A 22760-nucleotide genomic window follows, 5' to 3' on the forward strand; every position below is an offset into this window, starting at 1 on the left:
TAACAGCAAACCATGTCGATTCCCACTATCAAGATTTTCTTTGCAAAAGAAAAAGCTACGAGCTTTTAAAAATAGCTTAAACACCACATGAAGTGGCTCAAAGAGTAAAACACCCTGGCAAAGCCTCCTCCTGATTATTATAAACATTTTCCATCGTTGACCAAACAGAATCTATTTAATTGGTGTCCCAGTAAACAGAAAACCTCCTTAGCTGGGGAAGATTGAGAACAGACGAGAGACACGCGCGCTGGCTGCCTGAAGCTTTGGCACCATCGCTCACTTTACTGGGTACACACCCCGTGGGGTGGCTCTTCTACAATCAGAGGTTCAGCACAGGGTATAGGAGCAAAGTGTATGAGAAATCTGGTCCGTGCCCTCGTTGGACTGGAAATTTTGTGATAAAGGTTCTTCTCATAAACCCTCTGTGAGGCCCTATTTGTTTTTAATACAATGGGACAGACACTCCACTGCTATAAATCAGTGCAACTTCACTGACTTCCATTTAGAGCAGCTGAGTGCACAGTGTTACACACAACCACTGCATCCAGGGAACCGGGATCTCGTTCATTGCTTTGGCCTCTGGGCCCCTTTTCCTTTGTAAGAAAATCAAATCATTACCACATTGTTTAGGGGATCCCTTTCTCAGCTTGTAACTATAAGGCTGGCAGTTCTGCTCCTTGGTCCAAAGCGGACCAAGAAAAAGCAGAATAGGACAAACAATCAAAAAAGTCAGTTCCAGGTTTTGCATTTCAACAAAAAAAATTCCACAATTTTACTTAAAAACCTTGTTTCACTGAACTGAATGGATCCCTCCATCTGCAGAAGTCAGCAAGTTCAAAGGAGCACTTGCTGACATAAATATCCCCATTTGTTTCACAGATTCCCTGTCCCACATGGAAAAAACAAGCTGGTCTTGTCAAATTATGCTGCAAGTCCTGAAGTTTATATTCATCCCTGTTGATTTCAACCAATGCTTTGCCAGAAGGACTACGGGATTAGGTTTATCATTTTCATCTTCAGTAAAGTATAATATACTTAATAAAATAATGCTGACTCTCCAGCAAGATGCCCTCAGGCTTACATAGCTGGGACCATGTTCCCTGTCAGTGGGACATTTCTATTTCCAAGGGGGCTGGTTACTGTAATTTTACTATGAATACTAAAAATGCTGTTGCTTTTCTAAGCAAACCCTTAGACACGGACATAGGACATGCTTGCAATTTTAACAGATTATTTGTGGCTTTTCCAAAGTTCAGGTGGAAAAAGACTTGCTGCTGTACTTTAGATACCTGGTCATTTACTTTACAGTTTGGTTTTGTGCATTTTTTATGTGACTAGTAGGTGGACTGAGGGCTTACTTGGAGCATATTAGCTGGGGCGAGTATGCAATGGGTTACTCTTTAATCCCATTGCGTTTCTGTTTCTAATTCAGGCTGGAGAGAGGTGAAAGAACAGCAGCAACGCACCGATTCACTGAGCAAACAGAAAGTGACGTTTCAAGACTGCAACCGACCTTTCTCTCTCGTTAGAAACATCCTTCTGCAGCGAGATCTCCTTGAGACACGAGGAGGAGGAAGCATCTGGACTCTCCTCACCATCTCAGCTGCATTCAGCCCTCGCTGGCTTTACCTTGCAGAGCTGCTTCTTTAAATGTGGCTGGAACAGCACGCTGCCCTTGCCCCGACCTCTCCTGGGAGCTGGATGCTGCTTGGCATCGCATGGCTGGTCTCTCGACGTGCCTGGGCACACGCACTGGCAGCACCGCTGCGGTTCTCACGGGCCGGCTGCCACGGTGCCAGGGGCTGTTCTCACCGTGGACCATCTATCTGGACTCTCCGGTGTGCGAGAGCGCGGCTGGCCCCGTGCCGTGGCAAACCAGCGTTGCCAAGCCAGGGCTCTGCCAAGCAGAGCCCCAACTGCCGGCTCCTCCGCACAGCCTCTCAGTGTGCCCCGGCTGCTGCCAAAAACACAGGGCAGCTGTTGTGTCATAACCTCATCACAGCTCTCTTCACAAGAAATGTAAACGAGTCAGACCCTCAGGAAGAAAGAAAACATTCTCAGCTGACCCTTAAGGGAGGGGGATTGCCTCAGAAGAGCCAGTTTGGACACATCTCAAAGAGTTTGGGAAGCAAAACACCAGGCAAACAGCATTAGGCTCCAGCAGCTTTGTATGACTCCAGTTAATGCTCAGAGCTGGGGGAGACCTGCTTACTGCCCTACCGTGTGATGCCTTCATCTTCACAAAACCCCATCCCGAGGAACAGGGTAGACCTTTGACCACAGTGACAGCTGGTGAAAGACCAGGGTCCTCACTAGCACACAACAGAGATATTTGAGAAGTTCCTGAGAAATCCATGTATTTTCTAGAAACTAGACTGCAGAGTACTGCTGGTAAAAGGTGGTTTTCAGCTTCTTTGCACTGAACAGAATTGCTTTGCGAAAAATTTCAAGCAAAATTGAATGGAATTTCTTTTCTAGCACTCCATTTGGCATGTCTGAGCTGCTGCAGCACGATCTAGAATATGGCTGTTTGTTTACTACAGTTTGAAACTGTGTCATAAAATACATATTATGTGAGTAGCCTAGAAATGCACCGAGATTTCAGAGACAGAATTGCTCTGAGCCTTTTTATTAAACGAAACATCTATTTTCTCCCAGGCAGAAATCACAATGGTGTCCATCATAAAAATGATCAATAAAGCACTGGGTTGCGACTCCTGCTGTCTAGTTTAATTTTGTTATTGAAATCACAGTTTCTCAGTGCATGGAATTTCCTGGGGATTAATAACAAGACATCAGCATCACAACGCACCCACCCCTTCACGCTTCTTATTTATTTCCAGAAAGCACCCACTGCCCAAACCATAGGAACCAGGATTAACACACTCGCTAGCGGTACGCGTGCTTGTACCCAGCTGCCTGTGGTATGAACCATCTGAATCATCTGCAGGTGATGCTGAGAAGCAAAAAACTGCCATCTATTTTTTAGGAATGATTTTTGGTAGATTGGTGGGAAAGCTTTTTGAGATAATACTTCAGAGCCTGCCACATCTGACTCATTATAGCACCAGGGAAATATGGAGATGAGCTGTTCGTGTGGGAATCTATGTACCAAGATTTATTAGTGAAAAACATTTTCAGCACACAAATTTCTAAGTGATTTGAGATTGTGGTGTTGACCTGAGAACAATTTGGGCACATGCAGTGCTTTGGTTTAACTGATATTCCTTCCTGTTGGTATTGTTCAGGTAAAAACCAGAAATAAGCACTGAGGTTTGTTGGTAACTAGCCTTAAAAATGCAACACGTTTGGGCAAACAGATCCATAAATGGGATTGTCTAGGAGAAGGATTAATTTCAACTCCCTAGAGCCATGATTTATGTACCTGGTGTCTCTTTGGACATTAGCATTGCTTTGAGAAGTCATTTCCACACCCAGACAACTATTTTCCTATTGAAAAACACTGCACAGACAAAGCTAAACTGTTTATAAGAAAGTGTTGTTCTGAAAAGTCTCCCTTCTCTAGAAATGTCAGGGAAAAAAAGGTTCAAAATTATCACAGAATCCTATTTAGGGGTTTTTTTTTTTCCCCCCATGTAAAAACTTTTGACATCATCAGTTAGATAATTGCAAAAACTGGTGTAAAAACCCAAAATACATTCAAGATCAAAATCAAAGCTTCCATTAAATTAGCTAAGGGAATTGCTTAGCTGTTAGACTTCATTTTTAAATCCATGAACACTTGGCATTCAACAGCTTGTTTGCTGGAAGGGTGGAAATGGAAGCTTGCAGATGGGCAAGAATTTGTTCAGTACTGGACAATTAGTGTGGGCACATGAGTCAAGACATTGCCTTGCACAAAAACAACTCGGTGGGAATTTCCACTGGTGGCCTCACTGGCCATGGATTTGGCACTCTAATCTTGATCCTTCCGGAAATCCATGGCAGTCTTGTCCCTGGCTATGCTCAATTTGGGATTAACCTTTTAATGGCTCCTACCTTTGGGTGTGTTGAAGTCTGAACGCTGGAATCCTGTGTCTCAACCACACAGACACTGCAGTGACCTTGCAAAAATATTGCTCACCCTCCCATGATCTTCCTAGCAGATGAGAAACCGGAGCTTGGAACTGCTCCCCACCACCACCCCCTCTTGTTGTTCAGCTTGTGAATTTTATTAGCTGTCAACGTGTCAAACTTCCACTTAGCTGGACAGCTGTGTGACCAGCCAGACTCTGAGGCCTGCCAATAAAGTTTAACAGAGCTATCACCTTTAAATGTGGAAGAGATCACGGTAGGTGAATGCTCAGGTATCAGAGAGAACGAATGAGACTCGGGTAAGTTCACCTTTCACGTGGGAAAGCAAAGAGGTCAGAAGGAGAAAGAAGCAAAGAGGTGAGGAGGAGAAAGAAGCAAAGAGGTGAGGAGGAGAAAGAAGCAGAGAGGTGAGGAGGAGAAAGAAGCAGAGAGGTGAGGAGGAGAAAGAAGCAAAGAGGTGGACAGGCCTGGTTGGTTTTGTTCACTGCTTGTACGGTGATAAGAACAAGATTCTAGTGCAGGGATGTTGTGTCTGCAAGACACAGTAAGAAAGCCTGACAGCAGCACCTGAGCTGTGATCCAGACCTGGGTGTGATCCAGGGATCGTCCAGGTCTGGCTGTGCAGTGGGCAAGCGGCACTGAGACCCCAGAAGATGGATGAACCAATGACCAGACGTTGAGGAGCAGTGAAGGCTGCTCTCAAGTCCATGTTGTGACCCACAGTCACAAAAGACTTTTCATACGTCTGCATCCCATTTTACCTGGTAACATGATAAGCTTTTGGGGACAAGATAGATGGGTAGACAGCCCTTAGCACCCAGAAACCCTGATCTCAGCTGGCCCTACTGTTATTACAGCCATCTTTAATCCAAAGCACATCTCTAGGCCTGAAAAACTCTGTTGAGACAGGAGTAAGACTATAAGGTGGTAGAAGATTCCCTGCTGGATGGGTACATGTGTGAATGTGTGTGTGTGGCTTTTTTTTTCTTGCTTTTTTTTTTTTGTTCCACAAGAACTTGATTGACTAATGTTTGTAGGTCCCGAGAGCCAGTAAAAGATCTGCTCTGATATCCAGAAAATTTTACAAGGGGCGGCAGGCTTAAAAGTGGTGGGAAGAAGCTGACTCTGCCAGGATGTCGGAATGAGAAAGCCATCAGGAATGTGCCTCAGAGAACAGCTGCTACTAGAGCCCTGGCAGGAACCTCCACGCAAGCTGCCTGGGAGCAAGTAGGGGGATTCAGAGATCACAGCTTGAGACGAGGGAAAGGTTCTCTTTATTTATTTATTTAGCTTTCCCTTCCTGTTTTTGCCTCTCTCCTTTCTCCCAGCCTTGTCACACTGAGGTCAGAATGCCCTGGAAAAGAGAGAACCTGCCTCTGGTTTTTGCAGTGCCTGGCACTTCAGGGCTTTTCCCTTCCTCATGGCTCATGCAACGCAGGTTTCTCTCACCCCATAACAAGGTGTTACCTAAACTCTGTTCTCCCCTGAAACTCCGTTTTTTGAGGGGTTTTTTCCATCTGTATGCCACAAAAACATCTCTTTTTATTTCCTCCTTAACATCTTATGTCCATCTATAACAAGCAAGACTAATTAAAAACAGAATATGTAAAACAAAATTGGGGGAATTTACACTTTTGGTAGCTTAGTTGCCTAAATTAACCACTTTCCCAGGTTCTATCTATTTCTGAACCTACACAGCTGGCAAGTGAACACTATTGCTTGTGTGCAACACTAGTGTGGAACACCCTAGCACAGCCTTTTGGCTAAGATCAAAACCAGAATCAGTTGAAAGTTTGCTAGATTTCTTTTTTGCAGTCTCCATAGCCAAATCTTGAGGGATGATGGATTCAGGAAAATCCAGTAGCTCTCAAGAAAAAGCCAGAGGGAGGTGAGAGAGCATCTGCTGCAGTGCTGCAACTGGCTTACCACTTCTTTGGGAAAGAAAGGGAATGGGAAAAGTCCTTAACCAGTGAATGTCCCAGGTGTGGGGGGAAGTGTCCATTCCCAGGCAGCTGGGGGAAAACAGCACAAACTTCTGGGTTTTGAGTGAGCACATCAAGCTCATTATCCTGAGAACCACAGAACAAAACCAGAGAAGCCTGTTTTGTTTTGGAGGAGGAAGTTAATTGACTGTCTACTTGTCACAAACCTGCAGTGCTCTTGCCCTCCTCTCCCAGTGCCTGCAGTCCAACTCTGGGCTGTGTGTGCAGAGACCTCTGTGTTTAGCCCCAAACCTAATCGCACTGGCCACACGGAGGACAGACTGCTGGGGTCTCCATTTCACTTCTTTAACCCAGCACAATCCCCAATCCCTCCCCCTTTCCTTCCCTTTCCCCAAGGGACTCTATTATACCCCCCGATCTGTTCACACTCCTTATCCCTCTGCGTGTTTGCACACACTGCTGACCCAGCCTTTATCTGGAAGACATAAGGGTCTCTGTGTGGAGTTCCCACAAGGGCTATTAATCGTGTAGATGTCAGAATCCCCCGGCTCCAAACCCTCCCTTCCTGCTCCTCCCCTCTTCTTCCCTCCCCCCAACCTTTTTGTGCTCTCTGGAGATTGAGGAAAAAAAAAAAGGTTTTATGAAAATTCACACACAGAACTTGCAAACTTTGCAAAATATGATCTTCTCCCCTGGGCAAAGTTCGTAAATGGTGTGATTTCTCTTAAAACACCAAATACAAACATACACACACACTGCTTCCTCCTGGGCAAATGGAGGAATTTCCTCCAACAGCAAACAGAGAGCTCAATGCCTTGCCAAGTTAGGGAAAGTTTGGCTCCTGGTCCCAACCTGGACAGAAACCCTCCAGCTGGTACCTCTGCAACGGGCCAAATCCAAATGGCGGATCTGCAAATCCATGGGAACGTGGCAATCTGCAAAACTGGATTTTAAGTCTCAGATCCTTGTGGATGTGGCTCCAGAGAAGAAGTACGTCCATGTTTACCACTTTTCCAACACCCTCATGCCCAGCACCACCACCACCATCTCCTTCCCCAAGGTCAACAAGAAGCTGTGCCACCAGGCTGACCTGCCACGCACTGGCTCTAGTCCTTACCTGCACTCGGGCCTCGGTGAGCTTGGTCCTCTGAGCTAGTTCTTCTCGTGTGTAGATGTCTGGGTAGTGGGTTCTCTCGAAGGCCTTCTCCAGCTCCTCCAGCTGCTCAGCAGTGAAAGTGGTTCGACTGCGGCGTTGCTTGCGCTTCAAAGGCAGGTCTGGTTCAGATTCGACGTCAGAGCCTTCGTCCAGCCTGTTACCTGGGGAGGGAAAGATGTGGGAGATGAGGCTTGTGTGGTTAAAAATCCACAGGGGAAAGGTTGTTGGAAGAGTTAAGCAGTCCAGCAAAGTAATCTCAGCTCTACTGTGATGATGTCCACCAAAACAAATACTCTGTCCATGTATAATGCATCTACCAGTTTTTTACTATTTCTGTGGTTTCCTGACACTATATTTCCCCCTACATTGTAAAAAGTCAAGTTATCAAAACCAGAACTGTTTGCAGGAAAGGAATGGCTCAAAGTCCCCTATTCAAATTGTTACTGAGAAAAAACTTCCAGTTGTTGGCTTAAATTATTTCAAGAAATTGCCATGTTTTTATTTGAAATTACTATTCAGAGTTTCACTTTTTAACACCAAAAAGATGTGGAAGCTGAAATAAGCACATAAAAAATTCAATACACGATGCCTTGACTTGTGCAGCCCAACTTCCTCTTGTGTTTTGTCAGGTATCAATGTTTGAGATAACAATTGTTTAAAAACCACCTCAGGAAGGAAAACAAAAAAAAAGAAATATAAGGATTTTTTTTACAGCTGGGAAAAAACTTTTCTAACTCTTCACCTCTGGGTTGAGCTGCCCACAGGATACAGATGTTCTCTTAACTTTCCAAATTTAAGCAGGAGATTTGCACAAGGCCACACTCCTACAGCAGTACGATGCCATGGAAGTTCTTTACCAATGTCTAACTGGTCTCCTTTTTTCTCCACCTTCACTTGTCCTGGACCTTCACCTTTCCCTTCTCGCTGCCTTGAACCCTGGGCCACATCTATTGCCTCCCTGAGGCCCTTATCAAACCTGAACAACTAGAGCTGGAATAAGTAAACCCAGTTTTGCTCTTTTTTTTTTTGGCCTGGAGATAAAGCAGAAGACATCACATTGATAGGCATCAAATCTAGAGTCAGACCCAGCAGATTTTAGAGGGGACACACCAAGAGGAGCGTTAGCTGTGATTCCAGGGTCTGCCTGAGGCCTCTCGTGGAGCAAAGCTGGGGTTTCCCAGATGTGTGATGTGCAGGTTCCCTGCGGTGCAGATGTTGATGTGTGGAGGATCTCAGCCAGGCCAAAACTTTATGTCTGTCTTTGGGAGAGTGGAAAATGTGCCACTGGTTCATGGCAGCAGAGAAGGAAGAATATGATATATGAAAACTTTCAGCTAGGTGAGAGATCTGCTCTCTGTCAGCTTTTCCTTCTCTCTCATTAAAACAGGAAAGTCATTAAACGTGCACTAATTATTTTTCCCTACCAAGCTTGACTGGTGTCTTTCAGAATGACTGCACAGACAGACTGAGAGGCAGAACCTGCTTCAACACTGTGCTCACAGAGAAATGTTTCTTCTTTTGAGTAAACCTTTGCTAATTTAGGATTAGAAACAGGACTTATATAGGCTTATCCCAACGATAAAGTTCCCTAAAGTTACTAATAGTGTTTTGCAGTCCTTGCTTTTTGTTCAGTTCCTACACTATCATCATCCAAAAATCTGCCTTTTTCTTTCCATAGCTGGGAACAGCAGCTGTGACTTCCCCAACAGCTGCTGGAGAGTGGCGGCAGTTTGAGGAGTACGAGGCAAATATCCCCTCAGAGCTGACTTGTTTATACTGAGATCACCACAAAATGCCTTTGCATTCAGCATGCTGCAGGACAAAAATGCTTTCATGTCTTGGGGCTTCACGGGGAGGATGCGGTGTCAGAACTCAGCTAACTACAGTTGTGCTGGGGTCAGAAAAACTCTGCTGTGGAGGAGTGGGTGGCTTGTTTTGGAGGCAAACAAGAGGTTTTCCCTTCTTCTAGCTCTGGCTCCCCCAATACACAGGGTCTTTACACATGTTCATCTTTTTAAATCAAGAACCCTTTATTTCCCACTGAAGTCAGCGAGAAATTCACTGTTGACTTCAGAGGAGTAACATCTGTCCCACATTTTGAAGAGAGTTTCACCGTACACTGCAGAGATTTGTTACTAAACTAGTTTTTTTGGTTATGTCCATTTTCAGGGAAGGTCTAGAGTCTCGAGTGGTGTAAGAGGAACATCTGTACTTGAAAATAACAGCCCTCCACATCTGGGTCCCAGATGATTTGGGGCAGGTAGAAGCACATCTGGACCTTGGAGTACCACACTGTGCAAAAGCACATCTGGAAACCTACAGCATACAGTAAATTTCTTTCAGTTAATCACTTAAGTCATTAACTATTATTGGTTTAATTGCTATCTTTTCTGGAAATAATTGATACACAAAAAAAATAAGGATGAAGGTGAGAGGGTCAATGTGAGGAAGAGGAAGAAAAATATAACTGAGTTAAATGTCATTTAACTCTGCAGCTGAGCATATTTCTTGACAGTAAATACACATTTTTATATAGTTAGTAGAAATGCTCAGTAGCAGCTTTCAGCCCCTGAGCTCTTTAGCACAGGAATTGTCATCTGTGGCATGTTTCAATCCTGGTATAACACAGCCCCAACCTGTTTGGCAAGTACTATGGTGACAGCAATGTCAAAATGACTTTTGAAGATCTAACTCTTCTGCCCACTTGAGAGTAACGCTGTCACATCTGCCTGTGGCTTGTCCATGTGCTTGGTCCAACTCCTACACCCTATAGAGCAAGGCAAGTGAAGGGCAAAAAACAAGAGCCTAGAAAAGGATGTGTAACGTGTTTCATCTCCCACACTTCACTTTGCTCACTTTTTTTACTGCAGAAATCTGGAAGGGGAAACAGCCAAACTTTCCTCCATAGCTTTATGCTCCTAATAAAGGATCCAGGCCTGATTTGGCCACAAAGTTATGGGAGAGGACAACTGATTGTCATGAGTAACAATCTGTCCTGTTCACAGAAGCACCAGCGATCGTGCTGGCCATCACGCTGGCTACAGGGTTAAGAGGGTGGAGAGCTGAACCTTTCCACATAAACTGATGTAATATCTTCTATCCACAAGTCTCCAAACAGCTCCCAACTGGTATTATCTCCATTTTACAACCATGGCAGGGATGGAGGAAGTCACCCACCTACGATCACCCAGTGAGTCAGGAGTAAAGCTGGGAAAAGAAGCCGCAGCTCCTAGTGCCAAGTCCAAGGCTCCAACAACTCAACTACAAAGATGAAACCAAGAGAGCAAGAAAAATCCCAGGGTATGTCTGGAACCAGCTGGTCTTAGTACGATGCAGCTGCTGCTGTCAGACACAGATTCATTAAATAATATAGAAAGTCTTTCAGCTGAGACAGACTGCAGTACCAGCCCATTGTCTAATGCCTCCCCTATTATCAGGGGACACTCTCTCTTACCTGCCTAAGATGCAACTCAAGGATCTAACAGGTCTTTTCCATTCCTAAACAGCTGAAACAAACCACTGCTGTCATCTCTGCTAAGTTTCTGTGCAATGAGAAGTTTTACAAAGCTGCAATCTAACAGGTCTTTTCCATTCTTAAACAGTTGAAACCTGCTGGACAAACCACTGCATGTCATCATTGCATTTCTGTGCAATGAGAAGTTTTACAAAGCTGCAGGAGTAACTCAAAGAAACTCCCTCACTAGGCAAATCCAGGGGGAATCATCCAAAACTTGAATGCTGCATTTTTTTGTTACACATCCCTGTGTGAAAAATGGATGTATGGCACTGCCAGCAGCATGAGCAGCGGGAGAATCCCAGTTTGCAGCCTCCAGCACGACGGGGATATTGCCATAGAAATAATCATTAACATGCACTGGTAGCATTTTACACTTACTCAGCACAGACAGCAACGAACACCCTTTGTAAAGACAAAGGTGGAGAAATATCTAGCAGCAGCTTCTTGTGTGGCTTACCAATCACTAGTTGTGATGAAGGATGGGAAACAGCTAGCTGTCCGATACACAACTCCCCTGGGATATCATACTGGCTAAAGATTGACAGAAAAGAACAGAATGGAGAGGTGAAAGGAGGGGAAAATCTCATGGGAGGACAAGTCAGAGAAAGGGAAATACTAAAAGTGTGTGTATTACAGGACACACACACTGATCCTGCTATTTTTAATTTATTTAATTTTTTTTAAGAGTGATTACATTTTTATTATTTAGCACAACTGCTCTGTAGCTTGGAAAGAAAAAAACCCAAACTGCTCAAATCTCTTGCAATAGTCTTAGAAATAAAGAGACACAGGCTTCATGATGGGAATGAAAGCAAAGCTGCCCGTGTGAAAACTCACGGGCTCTTCCCTCTGCTCAGAGGGGCTATTCAAATATACAGGCACCTTCCTGGAGCAGAGACACAACGTGGCTCCTGCGAGGGGGGAAGAGAAGACGGTGTGAAGGGACTTGCTGAAGGTTGGCGTGGATCAGTGTCAAGTCCCACATCTTCAGGGAGGATGAGCTGGGGAAAACTGAAGAAAGCAGAACGGTTCTTTCTCCCCATGGAAATGAGTGCAGCCAGAAGGTGTGTGCAGGTGTCTGTACAGGGTGGCACAGGGAAGGTGACAATTATAAGCCTGGGCTTGTTCTGGGATCTGTTCTAGCATGAGGAAATGTGAAAATTATGGCCCACAAACTCACACTCCTGAATAATGCTGCCAATTCAGATTGGGGCACAATTAGCAAGAGCTGGGCAGAGCTCTCTGGAGGGGTTTGAAAGGAAGAGAATTGGACTGGACCTTGAGGAAAGGAAGAAGAAAAACCCTCCATAATTATGGACTGGATTGTCCTCCCTCTCCCTATTCCCTTCACTCCTCTATTCCCCTTCCTCCCCTTCCGCCTGTCTCCTCTCCACCTCCATTCACTGCTCCTGGGCACCCCTTAGCCCTGGAGTTAAATTAATCAACAGGATTAGGTGGAATCGGCCACAACAAGACCCTCCAGGCTCAGACTGAGCCCTTGATGCTCTACAAGGACCTGCTGCCTTGTCGTGAAGCACCTTGGTGCCGTCTGGAAGGATTGGCAGACAGGACCAGACATGAAAACGCATTCATTAAAGGGGGGATCGGATTTTGTTAGAGGGTAAAGGGGAGCTGCACATTCTCTCCTTCAGTATTTCTCATCTCATTTCCTCTCTCTCTTTCTCTCTTGCTTCCAGCTGCACCATCCTAAAAATTAAATGTGTGTCAGAGGGGAGATGAAGAGGGGGGAAGGGTATGGTTTTGTGAATGGTTTAGCTACCAACTGTACCTTTTGTGCTGCAACTGGCTTCAGCAAACTCACCCAGATATTGCTGGAGCAACAGCAACGCTCCAGGGAACCAGAGCTGGAGGTGACTGGCTGGGAAGCTACTGCAGCCACAGGGAAACTTGGCTTTAACAGCATGAGAGAAGTAAGAAAAATCTCACTTTGAAGGTACCAGCAAGATCTGAGCACCCTCACGTTACAGCCCCACACCAGGTCCCCCTTTTTCACAATGCTGTCCATCCACCAAAGCTTGGTGGCCCCAACAGCTACCCTTGCACAAACATCTGCACACACATCTTTCCAGTCCCATGTGTACCTGAATTTCAGCTACATAAACCAGCTTCAAGTTATTTTATGCTGGAAAACAATTAAAGAGTTTTTCAATGACCTTGAAAAGGGCAGGCTTCACTTTCCATGTGATGCTTTTGCTGCCTGACATCACCTTAATAAATGGAGCCACATTGCCATGAGACAATGAGGAGGTATCCGTCTCACCTCCCAATTGTGGGTACACTGTCATGAAGGTCTGAAATAAAAGGATATATTACAGCTGAGATCCTTGCTGTGGACCTTGGCTAGAGTACATCTGCGGAGCAGGAAGGCTGGGACCGCACACCTTGCATTTTCTACTCCCCCAAAAGGATGTGGGATGAACAAGGACCAGCAAGATGCTGCTGTTTATTCACAAAGCATGTCCCCTGTGCTGGATGCTGCAGTCAACAGCTTCAGAAGGAAGAGCTGAAACTCTCCCTGACTTCTTAGCATCTGCCTTTCCCTCTGGCAGAAAGCAAACAAAACCCATCAAAATGCAAACAAGGCTATGAAAAGCCTGAGAGAAGGGTGACACAGTGGCAGCGTCGCAGGCACGGAATTGTATTGCCTTGATTTTTCTTTCCAACATGAAAACCAGAACACCCTTTGCTCTCTTTTCTTGGAAAATGATGAAGTCCTGAGTTCACAATGAGAGAGGTGCATATGTGTGCAGAGAATAACCCCCTGCTCCTCTCCAAACCTATTCAACAGCAGGTGAGACTGCAAAGGGGGACAGAGATGTTTCAAATTCATCTCTCACCCCCCCTTTTCCCTGTCCAAGCACATTCCCAGACACAAAAAACCCCAATAATCGACACAGCACATATAATAAAGCTTGAGTTTCCCCCCTCCCTCCTCTCTCAACCTGCAAACTCCCCATTCTCCAGCGTTTGCTGGTGTTCAGGCAGCTGTATTACAGTTTAACATAGTTTAGAGAGCTGTGGTGTGGAGCAGAGGCAGCAAACGAATCACATAATAGTTGATATGCGTTTTAATCAAGTAATTCGGCCCAAGCAGAATGATAGTCCCTGTTGGTGGGGTGCCCTTGAATACCAAACAGACTGGGTAGCAGGCCTAGAAAAATGAAAAAGTCATTTACAGCTCAGCTGGGGGCTGCAGTGTTCAGCAAAGCATTAGTGTGGGGCCTTCGGAGAGAAAGGGTTGGGGATTTTTTTCTTTTTTTTTTCTTTTTTCTTCTTTTTTTTTAAATTCAGGCACTGAACTGCCCAGCTGTAACCAAACCACAGACTGAGGTAATAGCCATTATGGGCTTTACAACTTGGAAATAATACTCACAGTGGAGCTGATGCTCTTGAACAGGGAGGCACAGACAGTGTGTGTGTCTGTCTGTCTGTCTGGGGGGAACAGAGGAAAGGGTGGGGGGTCAGAGAGAGAGAGGTGTTTCACAGCTGGGTAATTCCTTCATCATGTCAAGATCTCTACTGAATGAGTGAGATCGTATGTGGAAGGAGAAGCTGGAGGAAGGAGGGAGAAAGGAAAGCTGAAAGTTTAATGGATGAAAAAGGATCATATGCAAAAGGTGTCCGAGTGCGCACAGCTCCCCACACGTGGGTGACGGGACACGGTCAGCCAGCTGGATGACCACGGTGAGAACCACACGACTTGTTCTGTCTGGGAACATGGTATCCAAAGGTTTTTCCATGTCTGAATCCCAAAGATTGACCCAGGAGGAGCCCCACATTCATATGCTGTGCTTGAAGGCTCAAAGGTGGTGTGATGTGTTAAGTTTTACTTGGTCCTGGCTGTCCTGAGTGCTCCCCCAAAACTTCCTAGCATCCCAGCTTTGCCAGAATTTGTCTCCTAACTCATGGGCTGGTTCTGGGATTTTAAGAAAACTCTTACACAGGAGGATCTCACCTGGCACTAGGCCATGAAATACATATATGCTTCTAAGCAAAAGAATATAAATTTCCTTTTGGTTAGAGTGCCAGTTTGGGATGCACAGAGGTCCAAAATTCACCTCCCTTTTCCACTCCAGAATCCCTACATCTCCTTGAACAAGCTCCTTAGCCTTCTGGGCCCAGTTCTAGCTGGGTTCACAGGCTAGATCAAGTGGATCACTACAAAATTTTGGAAAGAAAAGCTAGAGAGACCCTGTTCTCCTATGGGACAGTAATCCATCACCAAAAGCATTCTGCCAATATGAGGACCTGCACTGAGTGAAGACATAACCAACAGCTCTCTGCCTTCCTCTCTGGATGGACTGCAGCCATTCCATGTAGCTCTCTTCAGGTTGGGAATGTACCTTTGCCTTGAAGCTGGAAGTTAAATGAGATGAGAGCTTTTCCAAGCCCACAAAGAAGAAGGAAATGCATCCCTAACCAGATGCTCTTTGATAATCCATGCCATGTATATAGACCAAGCAAACCCCTCGGCTGATATTCACCAGTGCATTTCTGGTAAAAGCCAAGAAGCTGTACTCACTTATCTCCGTGAAAGGATCTGGCCCCGGAGGCTCCATCTACTCTGCATGTGAAAGTAGCAAGAGGCATCAGGGCCCCAACAAATCCTACCGCAAATCAGGGTCTGGCAGCGTAGGTACCAGCTGCAGTGCCCCCACGCAAAGACACATGGTCACAAAAAACACAGCATCATTCTGTTCCTTGCAAGTAGTGAACAAAACCAAATCATCCAGCACATTTGGAGGAAGATGGGGAGAGAGGGAGGGCGAAAGAGAGCCTACGTCTCCAACAGCCTTTGTTAATTCCCAGCACTGGCCTGAACATAAACAGATGGAATATCCATCAACTCCAGTCGTCTTTTCTTTTCTTTCAACTTTTTGCTAGTTCTCGCCTCCCTGCCCCCTCCACCCAAAAAAATTCTGGCTTTTGTTTGGCCTTTTAAAGAACCCCGAGGTAATGAGGCCTGCCCCAACTCCCCAGCACATCTGTGAAGTCCATAAAAGGCCCCTTTTTCACTTCAATATTCATAGCCGCGTGCTTGTGGCAGGCGCAGGATCCAGCGGAAGGCTGCACGAGAGGGACCGCAGGGGCTCGCTGGCTCCTCTACTTGAATTGAAACGATGCAGTTAGAGAGGCATCAATAGTGCTCCCAAAACTGGGAAGCAAAGGGAGACCAGCTGGGATACAGGGGGAATAAAAAGGCAGGGAGAAGAAAAGGTCTGCTCACTTTCTCTGGAGTTTTCTCTTTTTTTGCTTTCTACCCTTTTCACCTTCATCTCTCCAGTTCCCTACAAAGAATTTCTCAGAGATGTAGGGAAGTTGATGGAAAAACACAAACATGTCCCACTTAAGGGTCGGAGCAGCACAGGACAACTGGGCACAGGTACTGCTGGAAGCCTGCTAGCATTCAGGATGGGAGATCTGATCCTTTGATAACCACCTTGACTTACAAATCAAAGGAGCAGGCAAGCCCAAAACAGATTACCTGGCCTGCGGTGTACAAAGCCAGGCTCTTTATCCAGGCAAGGACCAGTGTGTATGTGATGCCTGGGGCTGAAAAAACAGTAGGACCAAAAAGTAAAATTAAATGTACATGTTTAGCTGGGTGCCCCGTGTTTTGTTTCAGCACTGTTCCTAGCAGAGGTACTCAGAGCTTCCCTGGGGCAGCGATATGGCACAGCCCCAAGTCAGCACACAGCCTGTCCCTCACGCTCAGCTCAAGTCCCTGACTCTCACGCACCGAGCTCATGCTGTGCCTGAACAGGGCTGAACATCCAGCTGGGGGTCAAAGGAGACACAAGGAAACCCTGGTGATGCCCAGCTTGCTGTAATCCCACTCTCTGTGCTCCAGCCGTGCCCATTTTCCCTCAGCAGCAAGTTCACATGTCATCACAAACTCTACAGTAAGGGGGTGAACCTCCAGGAGCCGTTACACCAGTCTGCCTCCTCATTCTGAGCACAGTACAGTATCTAACCGCTCCCTACATGTGTTATAACCACCCTCCGAGGGTGCCTGGAGAAACACCGTCAGAGAAAAGACACCGCGCTACTCAGACACCTTTGTGAAAACAACACTCAGATCCACAGGAGAGAGACTCAGAACTGACCCCAGCCAGGTCACAGGCATCTCTGGGCAGTTTTGCCCTTACACCTCAGTTCTCATCTCGAGAAACATGTGTTCTTCTATGCCAGACCCAATCTCCCATCTTTAACCTATTTCAGTACTTTTTACTTAGTAATTTTCCCACGGTTGACTGAGCAAGAAGCACCACAGGGTGATACCAAAGCAAAAGTTACCTTTCTCCAGCTCTGAGCTGGAATCCACTTGGTGCAACATGTTCACCAGCATGGCACGTATCACAGACATGCCATCTCAGATGTCTAACATCCTAGCGAGGCGCACAAATCCAGGTTTCACAGTTTCTCTTCTGTGACAACCTCTGCTCCCCCTGGCTTTGTCCCAGCACGGCTCTGCTCATGTACTTGAAGTACTGCCACCCCTTCTGTTCCAGTTCTGGGCCCCACGCGCTCTGCCAGCACATCTCAATCTTGGCCGATAGCTGCCTCGCTATTCTTACCCTGGGGTCCCTGCACAGCTCTATCATTGCTCCTCCATCCCAATTCGCAACACCCTCTTTTATTTTCATCCTAAACCCCTACATAGCTCTGCCAACGGCCCTTAATCTTGTCCTGTAGTTCCTCTGCTGTTCCAGCCCTGGGCCTCCCTGGCTGGATACATCAAGTTAAAGACCTTTCAATATAAGACTCTTTCAGGAAAGATAAACAAATTTAACCTCATAAACCTTTCCCAATCCTGAAAAACCAGCCCGTGAGAATGAGGCACCAGAGACCACTTAACCACACATGAGAAACACATTCCTCCTGCTGTTTGCAAGCCCGGCTTCATTTATCTGAATGTCAGACCGACCGCCTGAAGCCAAGAGGTGTGTGAGAGCAGGCACGAGCGACCACTTTGCTTCCTTTACTTTGGCCTCTACCGTGTCTGTGAAAACAGAGGGATGCAGCAAGAGTCGTTAAGGCAGTTGTCCTTGGAGAACATCTGATTCTTTTGCCCCTCTTCTGCTTCCTTCCATTTCCTGTGTCCTCATGCTTTTTTTACTTACATATGCACATACAGAATATATATACATACATATGCGTGGGTGTGTGTGTGTGTATGTGTATATATATATGTGTGTGTGTGTATATATATATCTATATATGTGTATACACACACACATCCTCTCTTGCCCCACTGCTACTTCCACCTGCTTTCTGGTTCTCTCTCCAGGCTCCCCCATCTTCCTCTCTGTATTTACACCCCTCCCCTGCCTCCTTTTCCTCCCAAAACACACACACACAAGCACTCCCAGCTTTACATTAATTTCAGTCTACGCAGAAAACACCAAATTATGTGATTGTAAAGAGCTATGGGAGAAAAGGACCCACAAGCAGAGTGTGCCCCTCGTCAAGCTGGCCAACAGCAACTCCGGCTGCCGCTGAAAATGTGTTGAGAAGCTGGACTGTGACATTCGCCTGCAATTGAACCCCTCTGCTTGTCTCTGCTGCTCTCTGCTCGCCGAGCCGGGAGAAGAAAGAGAAGAAAGAAAAGTATAGGGAGGAGAGAATGCAAGTGACAGAAAGAAGGATTGAATGAAGGAGTGAAAAGAAAGAAAGATATCCCTGCGCCGCTTGGTCCTTTATCAGCCCTGTCATCTGGTGCAGGGCCCTGTCCGCATTGTCTCACCTTGGACAAAACAAAAAGGCGTTTTTGTGCAGATTCCTTTAGAGCTGCCAGAGCCCGCACCTTAGGGGGTCGCTGAAGGCTGAATGTGCAGCTGACAGCCCCGCGCAGCCCGATGTGATATCAATAAACTCCGACACGTCAACTCTTCAGCACAGCTCATGTGGAAGGTACGGCTTGAATATTAAAACCTCCAGCGGCCGGGAAATAAGCTTGGGGTGGAGAGGGGGGAGGAGGTGGCTCAGAGCAAGACAAGGTCGAGGAGTGAGGAGGCTGCGCTAGCACAAGCAAGGGGCAAGGCAGCCAGAAAAGGGACACCATTACAGATCTGCTACCTGCTGTCCCAGTGACTGTTCAGGGTCTTTTTGCTTTTATTCTTGACCACCAGCAAGGAGAAGAAGCATGATGGTTTCCAACAGGTCCTGGAACAGGGATTCTCTTTGAGAGCCAAACTGGACAGGAGCCCAACAGCCAAACCAGAACCTGTGCTCACCTGTTCGATACTACACCCTACCTCCTGCTTGGTGGATGTTTGCTTCAGGGCAGGCATAGCGCAGGCACAAGTGAGCAAACTACACCACCTCTTCACACGCTGCTGTTTCTTAGGTGATGGTGCTCAAAGACATCCACAGTGACAGAGCCTCAGTGGTGCTGCCAGCAAAACTGCCAGAGCAGAGTGACAAGGCAGGTGACAGAAGCGCCTCTTTTGCTGATAGGACACTGAAATCCAGTAGTAATTTTTTTGCTACCTCTGACACTGTAACAAGATGCTTTCCCAGAGGAGCAGGCACAGCATCACGATGGATGTACTGGTGATCATTCATGCCTGTTAGCACTGACTACAAAATGTTTTCCCTGCTGATGCTTTCCATCGCTAGGTTCCAGAGTGAACGTGCCCAGCTGAAATAAAAGAGGCAGCTCACTCCAAGAGAACCGAAGTGTGTTAAGCTCAGAGCCATGCTAGGCTCTCTGAAGACAACATAATGTCCACAGCCTCCATTTCCACTCAGATCACAGCTCTGCAGTTTTATTTTTGCGGTAAAGGTTAGAATATATTTTGCCCAAGTTAAATACTTGGAGTCTCAGATGCAAATTCCTCTAAAGGGGTGAGGGGAAGGCCAATCCCACCACCAGAGCGGAGCTGTGCTAATCATGTCCTTTAGCCCTGATGAAGGCAGGACAACTGTCACACAAGGCCAAGATCAAGACAGAAGTAAGTTTCAAAGTCTCCAACCCTGTAGAAGAGCTTTTTCAGGAGGTTGATAGCTATAGATGCATGATATTCTGTGGGCTTTATCTGCCAAGTATTTCTCAGGATACATGACATTCTTTAAGTATTTTAAAATGTAACAAGGGATCTTCCAGGAGCTTGTGATGATCTCTCTCCCTCTTGGATTGTGATCCGATGAGGCAACTGTGCCCTGACAGACCCACAGCATAAGCTGAAACCTGTCACAACTACTTCTTACTTCAGAATTCAAGAAGTAAAGTCAAAAACATTTCCCACCATCATTAAACCAGAAGGATGTGTGCAGCAGAGCTCTGCTCTGACCAGATGGAGAGACTGACTGCGTGCAGAATAATGTTCTAGCCTGCCAGTCACAGATGGAACAGGCATTTCTGCTACTAGATCTATTTTGGTTAAAACTGTGAAGATCTTGTGTTCTCCAGCTTGACAGTCAAATCCCCCAAATGCAGGGAGGTGAGAGTGTTTCAGGATGTTCTTAAATAATTTCTGTTTGACTGGACTGTTTGGTTTTTGGTTGGTTCTTTGGGTTTTTTTAAAATAAAGAATCAAAATATTTTAATCTAAGGTAGTAGAAACATTTCAGCTGACCTGAAATTAAAAACCTTGCTTTGTTTTACAAATTATTTAGTTAGAATATTTTTTTTTCCATTAGGAAGTAGCTTCATTTCAATATAAAGTTATGATTTGAGATGATATTTATTTTTTTATTCCCCTCTTGCATGTGGCCAACAGTCCTGGGATCTTTGCAGAAGCCTCTTGTCTTGTTTTAGTTCCATTTTCACCATGTGCCCTTTGCCAGTCACAGAAATCAAAAGAGTTGGTACTGTGTTCTTTAGAGACATGATGTCTCTAACATCAAACTGTGGGTTTCCCTGTGACTACTATGGCCTGGCTCTTTGGGACCTGCACACACAGATGTAGTCTTCTGTGGCATGAGTTGATTTCTGGCCCTCAGACCAGCAAGGGGTCTTGTGAAATATATGAGATATCTCATATATATTCATATATCTTTCATATATGTGAAAAATATCTCCCGAGCTACTTGTAAGACTGGCACTAGCAGCTAATAAAAACAGATTCTGAGCAAAATCAGTAAATAAAATAGGTACTAACAACTCTCACTCAAAAAAAAGTCAGAAATCCAAAGATACCAACTTGAAAAATGGAGCAATAAAGTGTTACAAGAAGGAAATTCTCACCCTCAGTTTAAATGGACAGAGCAAGTGCACAAAGTGTCACAAGGAAAATATTTTTCCAGCTACTGATGAGCCCACATGAGAATCACTCACCCTTCGAGGGGCCCGGTAACATGTAAGTTAGTTCCACGCCACGTACAGTTTTGAAAGCTGAGCACTGACCATGCAAAAGCCGAACCCCTTTCATCCACCCCTTCTTCCCAACCAAATTTTACGGACCAGAGAAAATTAGCTGGAATGTTTAATGAACCTTTTGATATTCATACTTCTTCAGCTGGTAAATAATTTCATTCTGCACGCTGAGGACATTCAGGGTGCAAGCATGGAGATTTTCCTCTTGGGATAAGGTAAGTTGGCTTAGCTAAATTAAGAAATTACCTCCCCCTGAAATTTGAAACACTTCAAAAATGCAGTTGTCTGAATTGTCCAGATTCTCTGTGTTTCAGAGTGTGAAACAGTATTAACTGTTATTTGTATTTGTGTCATAACTAAGGTTAGGTGGGGGGTTTGCACTGTACCAAAGCAAACATGGACAAATGATGGCAGCAGGACAAGGCGAGGGAACTAGATGGTGGAAATTCATTTTAACACATCTGAGTCAATGCTGGGAATAAAACTGGGATGTCCTGACTCCCAGGTGCCTGCTGGGTTCACTGGCTGATCCTTTTTAGAATATAATGCCAAAAAAAATGTAATGACTTGGTCTGATTCCTTGCACCTTGCCAGATGTGCTGCATAACTCCTACAACAAGTCTCAAACTCCTGGTTAGGTGAAAAACATACCTTTTTGCATCACTTGACTGAATATCACCTGCAGCTCTAACACATTATTCAAGTAATTGATTAACCTGCCCTTCTTACTTCAACACTTTCTTCCATGCCCAAAGATTCCCATTTCATGCTTTAAAAATCCCAGAGAGAACAAGCTCTTGGGTTGCATGAGTTTGCTGGACAACCCGGAGCTGTTAGCAGCAGTAACAAGGCGGACTCCTCTACTAACCAGCAAGAAGAGCAGGAGCTGTTAGCAGCAGTAACAAGGCAGACTCCTCTACTAACCAGCAAGAAGAGCATTCAGATGCCATCGAGCAAATCCAACAGGTCAGCAAAGGTTTGAAATCAAAGGTGCCCTTTGAAAACTAGAGCGTTAGTTTGTTTTAATGGATATTTTCTAAACTGCAGAACAAACAAGCCAACATCAGAACAATTTTCTCCATAATAAAAAATAAACTATGCAGGGGGACAGTCCGAAGAGTAAGCAACAGACCTAGACTTGAAGCCTCAGCAAAACACAAGCCAAAGAGCTTGACCATACTCCCTGGATATTAATTTTAACCCCGGGTGTGCAGTGGTTTCGATGGAGAGAAACCCCACCGGGATATTCAGGCATTGGGCTCCAATGGGAGCTGAGCCCCGTTCTGGGAATGGCAGGGCTGCCCCGGGTCACGTAGCCACCGTTCCACTCCCCACTGCGAGGGGCCCCAGCCCTGGATATTTGCAACCGGCTTTAGCGTCACAGTGGGAGCTGGAGAGGACTTACCAGCCCTTTGTGATGGATACGCTTTTCGGTCCAATGCTGCCAGCGCTATCGCTATTAGAAATGCCACCAGAATACAGGAGAGATTTTCCACTCCCTTCTCATCCATTATCTTATCTGTCTGTATTGTCCCCTGTTTGGTATTGGGCTCGGGGACAGCTGACACACGCAGAGACAACTCAAGAAGTTCCAGCAAGCCTTGAACCTCGTTGCGCAGGCCACAAGCGGGTCTTTTAAAGGCACGCTTTGCACACTGTGTCTCTGCGATCTGCGCGAGATGATGATATTGCTGGGAAAAACTTCCCAAGTGCAGCACATGCCCCGCACCTACTTAGTATTAGGTGGAGGCAGCCATCTCAAACCAG

General features: G+C 45.8%; 1 protein-coding gene across 1 annotated transcript in view; it reads right to left on the bottom strand.

Annotated features, from left to right (window-relative positions):
* LOC104527963 (paired box protein Pax-7) overlaps positions 1–22504 on the bottom strand; it is a 30147-nt gene extending 7643 nt beyond the window's left edge. The window contains exons 1-2 of the mRNA XM_029085920.1: positions 22399–22504; positions 7096–7295 (exon numbers count right to left, since the gene is read on the bottom strand). Coding sequence (XP_028941753.1) covers positions 7096–7295; positions 22399–22504 — 306 coding nt within the window. The remainder of the gene's footprint in view (positions 1–7095; positions 7296–22398) is intronic.
* Positions 22505–22760: the final 256 nt, after the last annotated feature.

The sequence above is a fragment of the Antrostomus carolinensis genome, unplaced genomic scaffold (assembly GCF_000700745.2).
Source record: "Antrostomus carolinensis isolate BGI_N321 unplaced genomic scaffold, ASM70074v2 scaffold23097, whole genome shotgun sequence".
Lineage (NCBI taxonomy): Eukaryota > Metazoa > Chordata > Aves > Caprimulgiformes > Caprimulgidae > Antrostomus > Antrostomus carolinensis.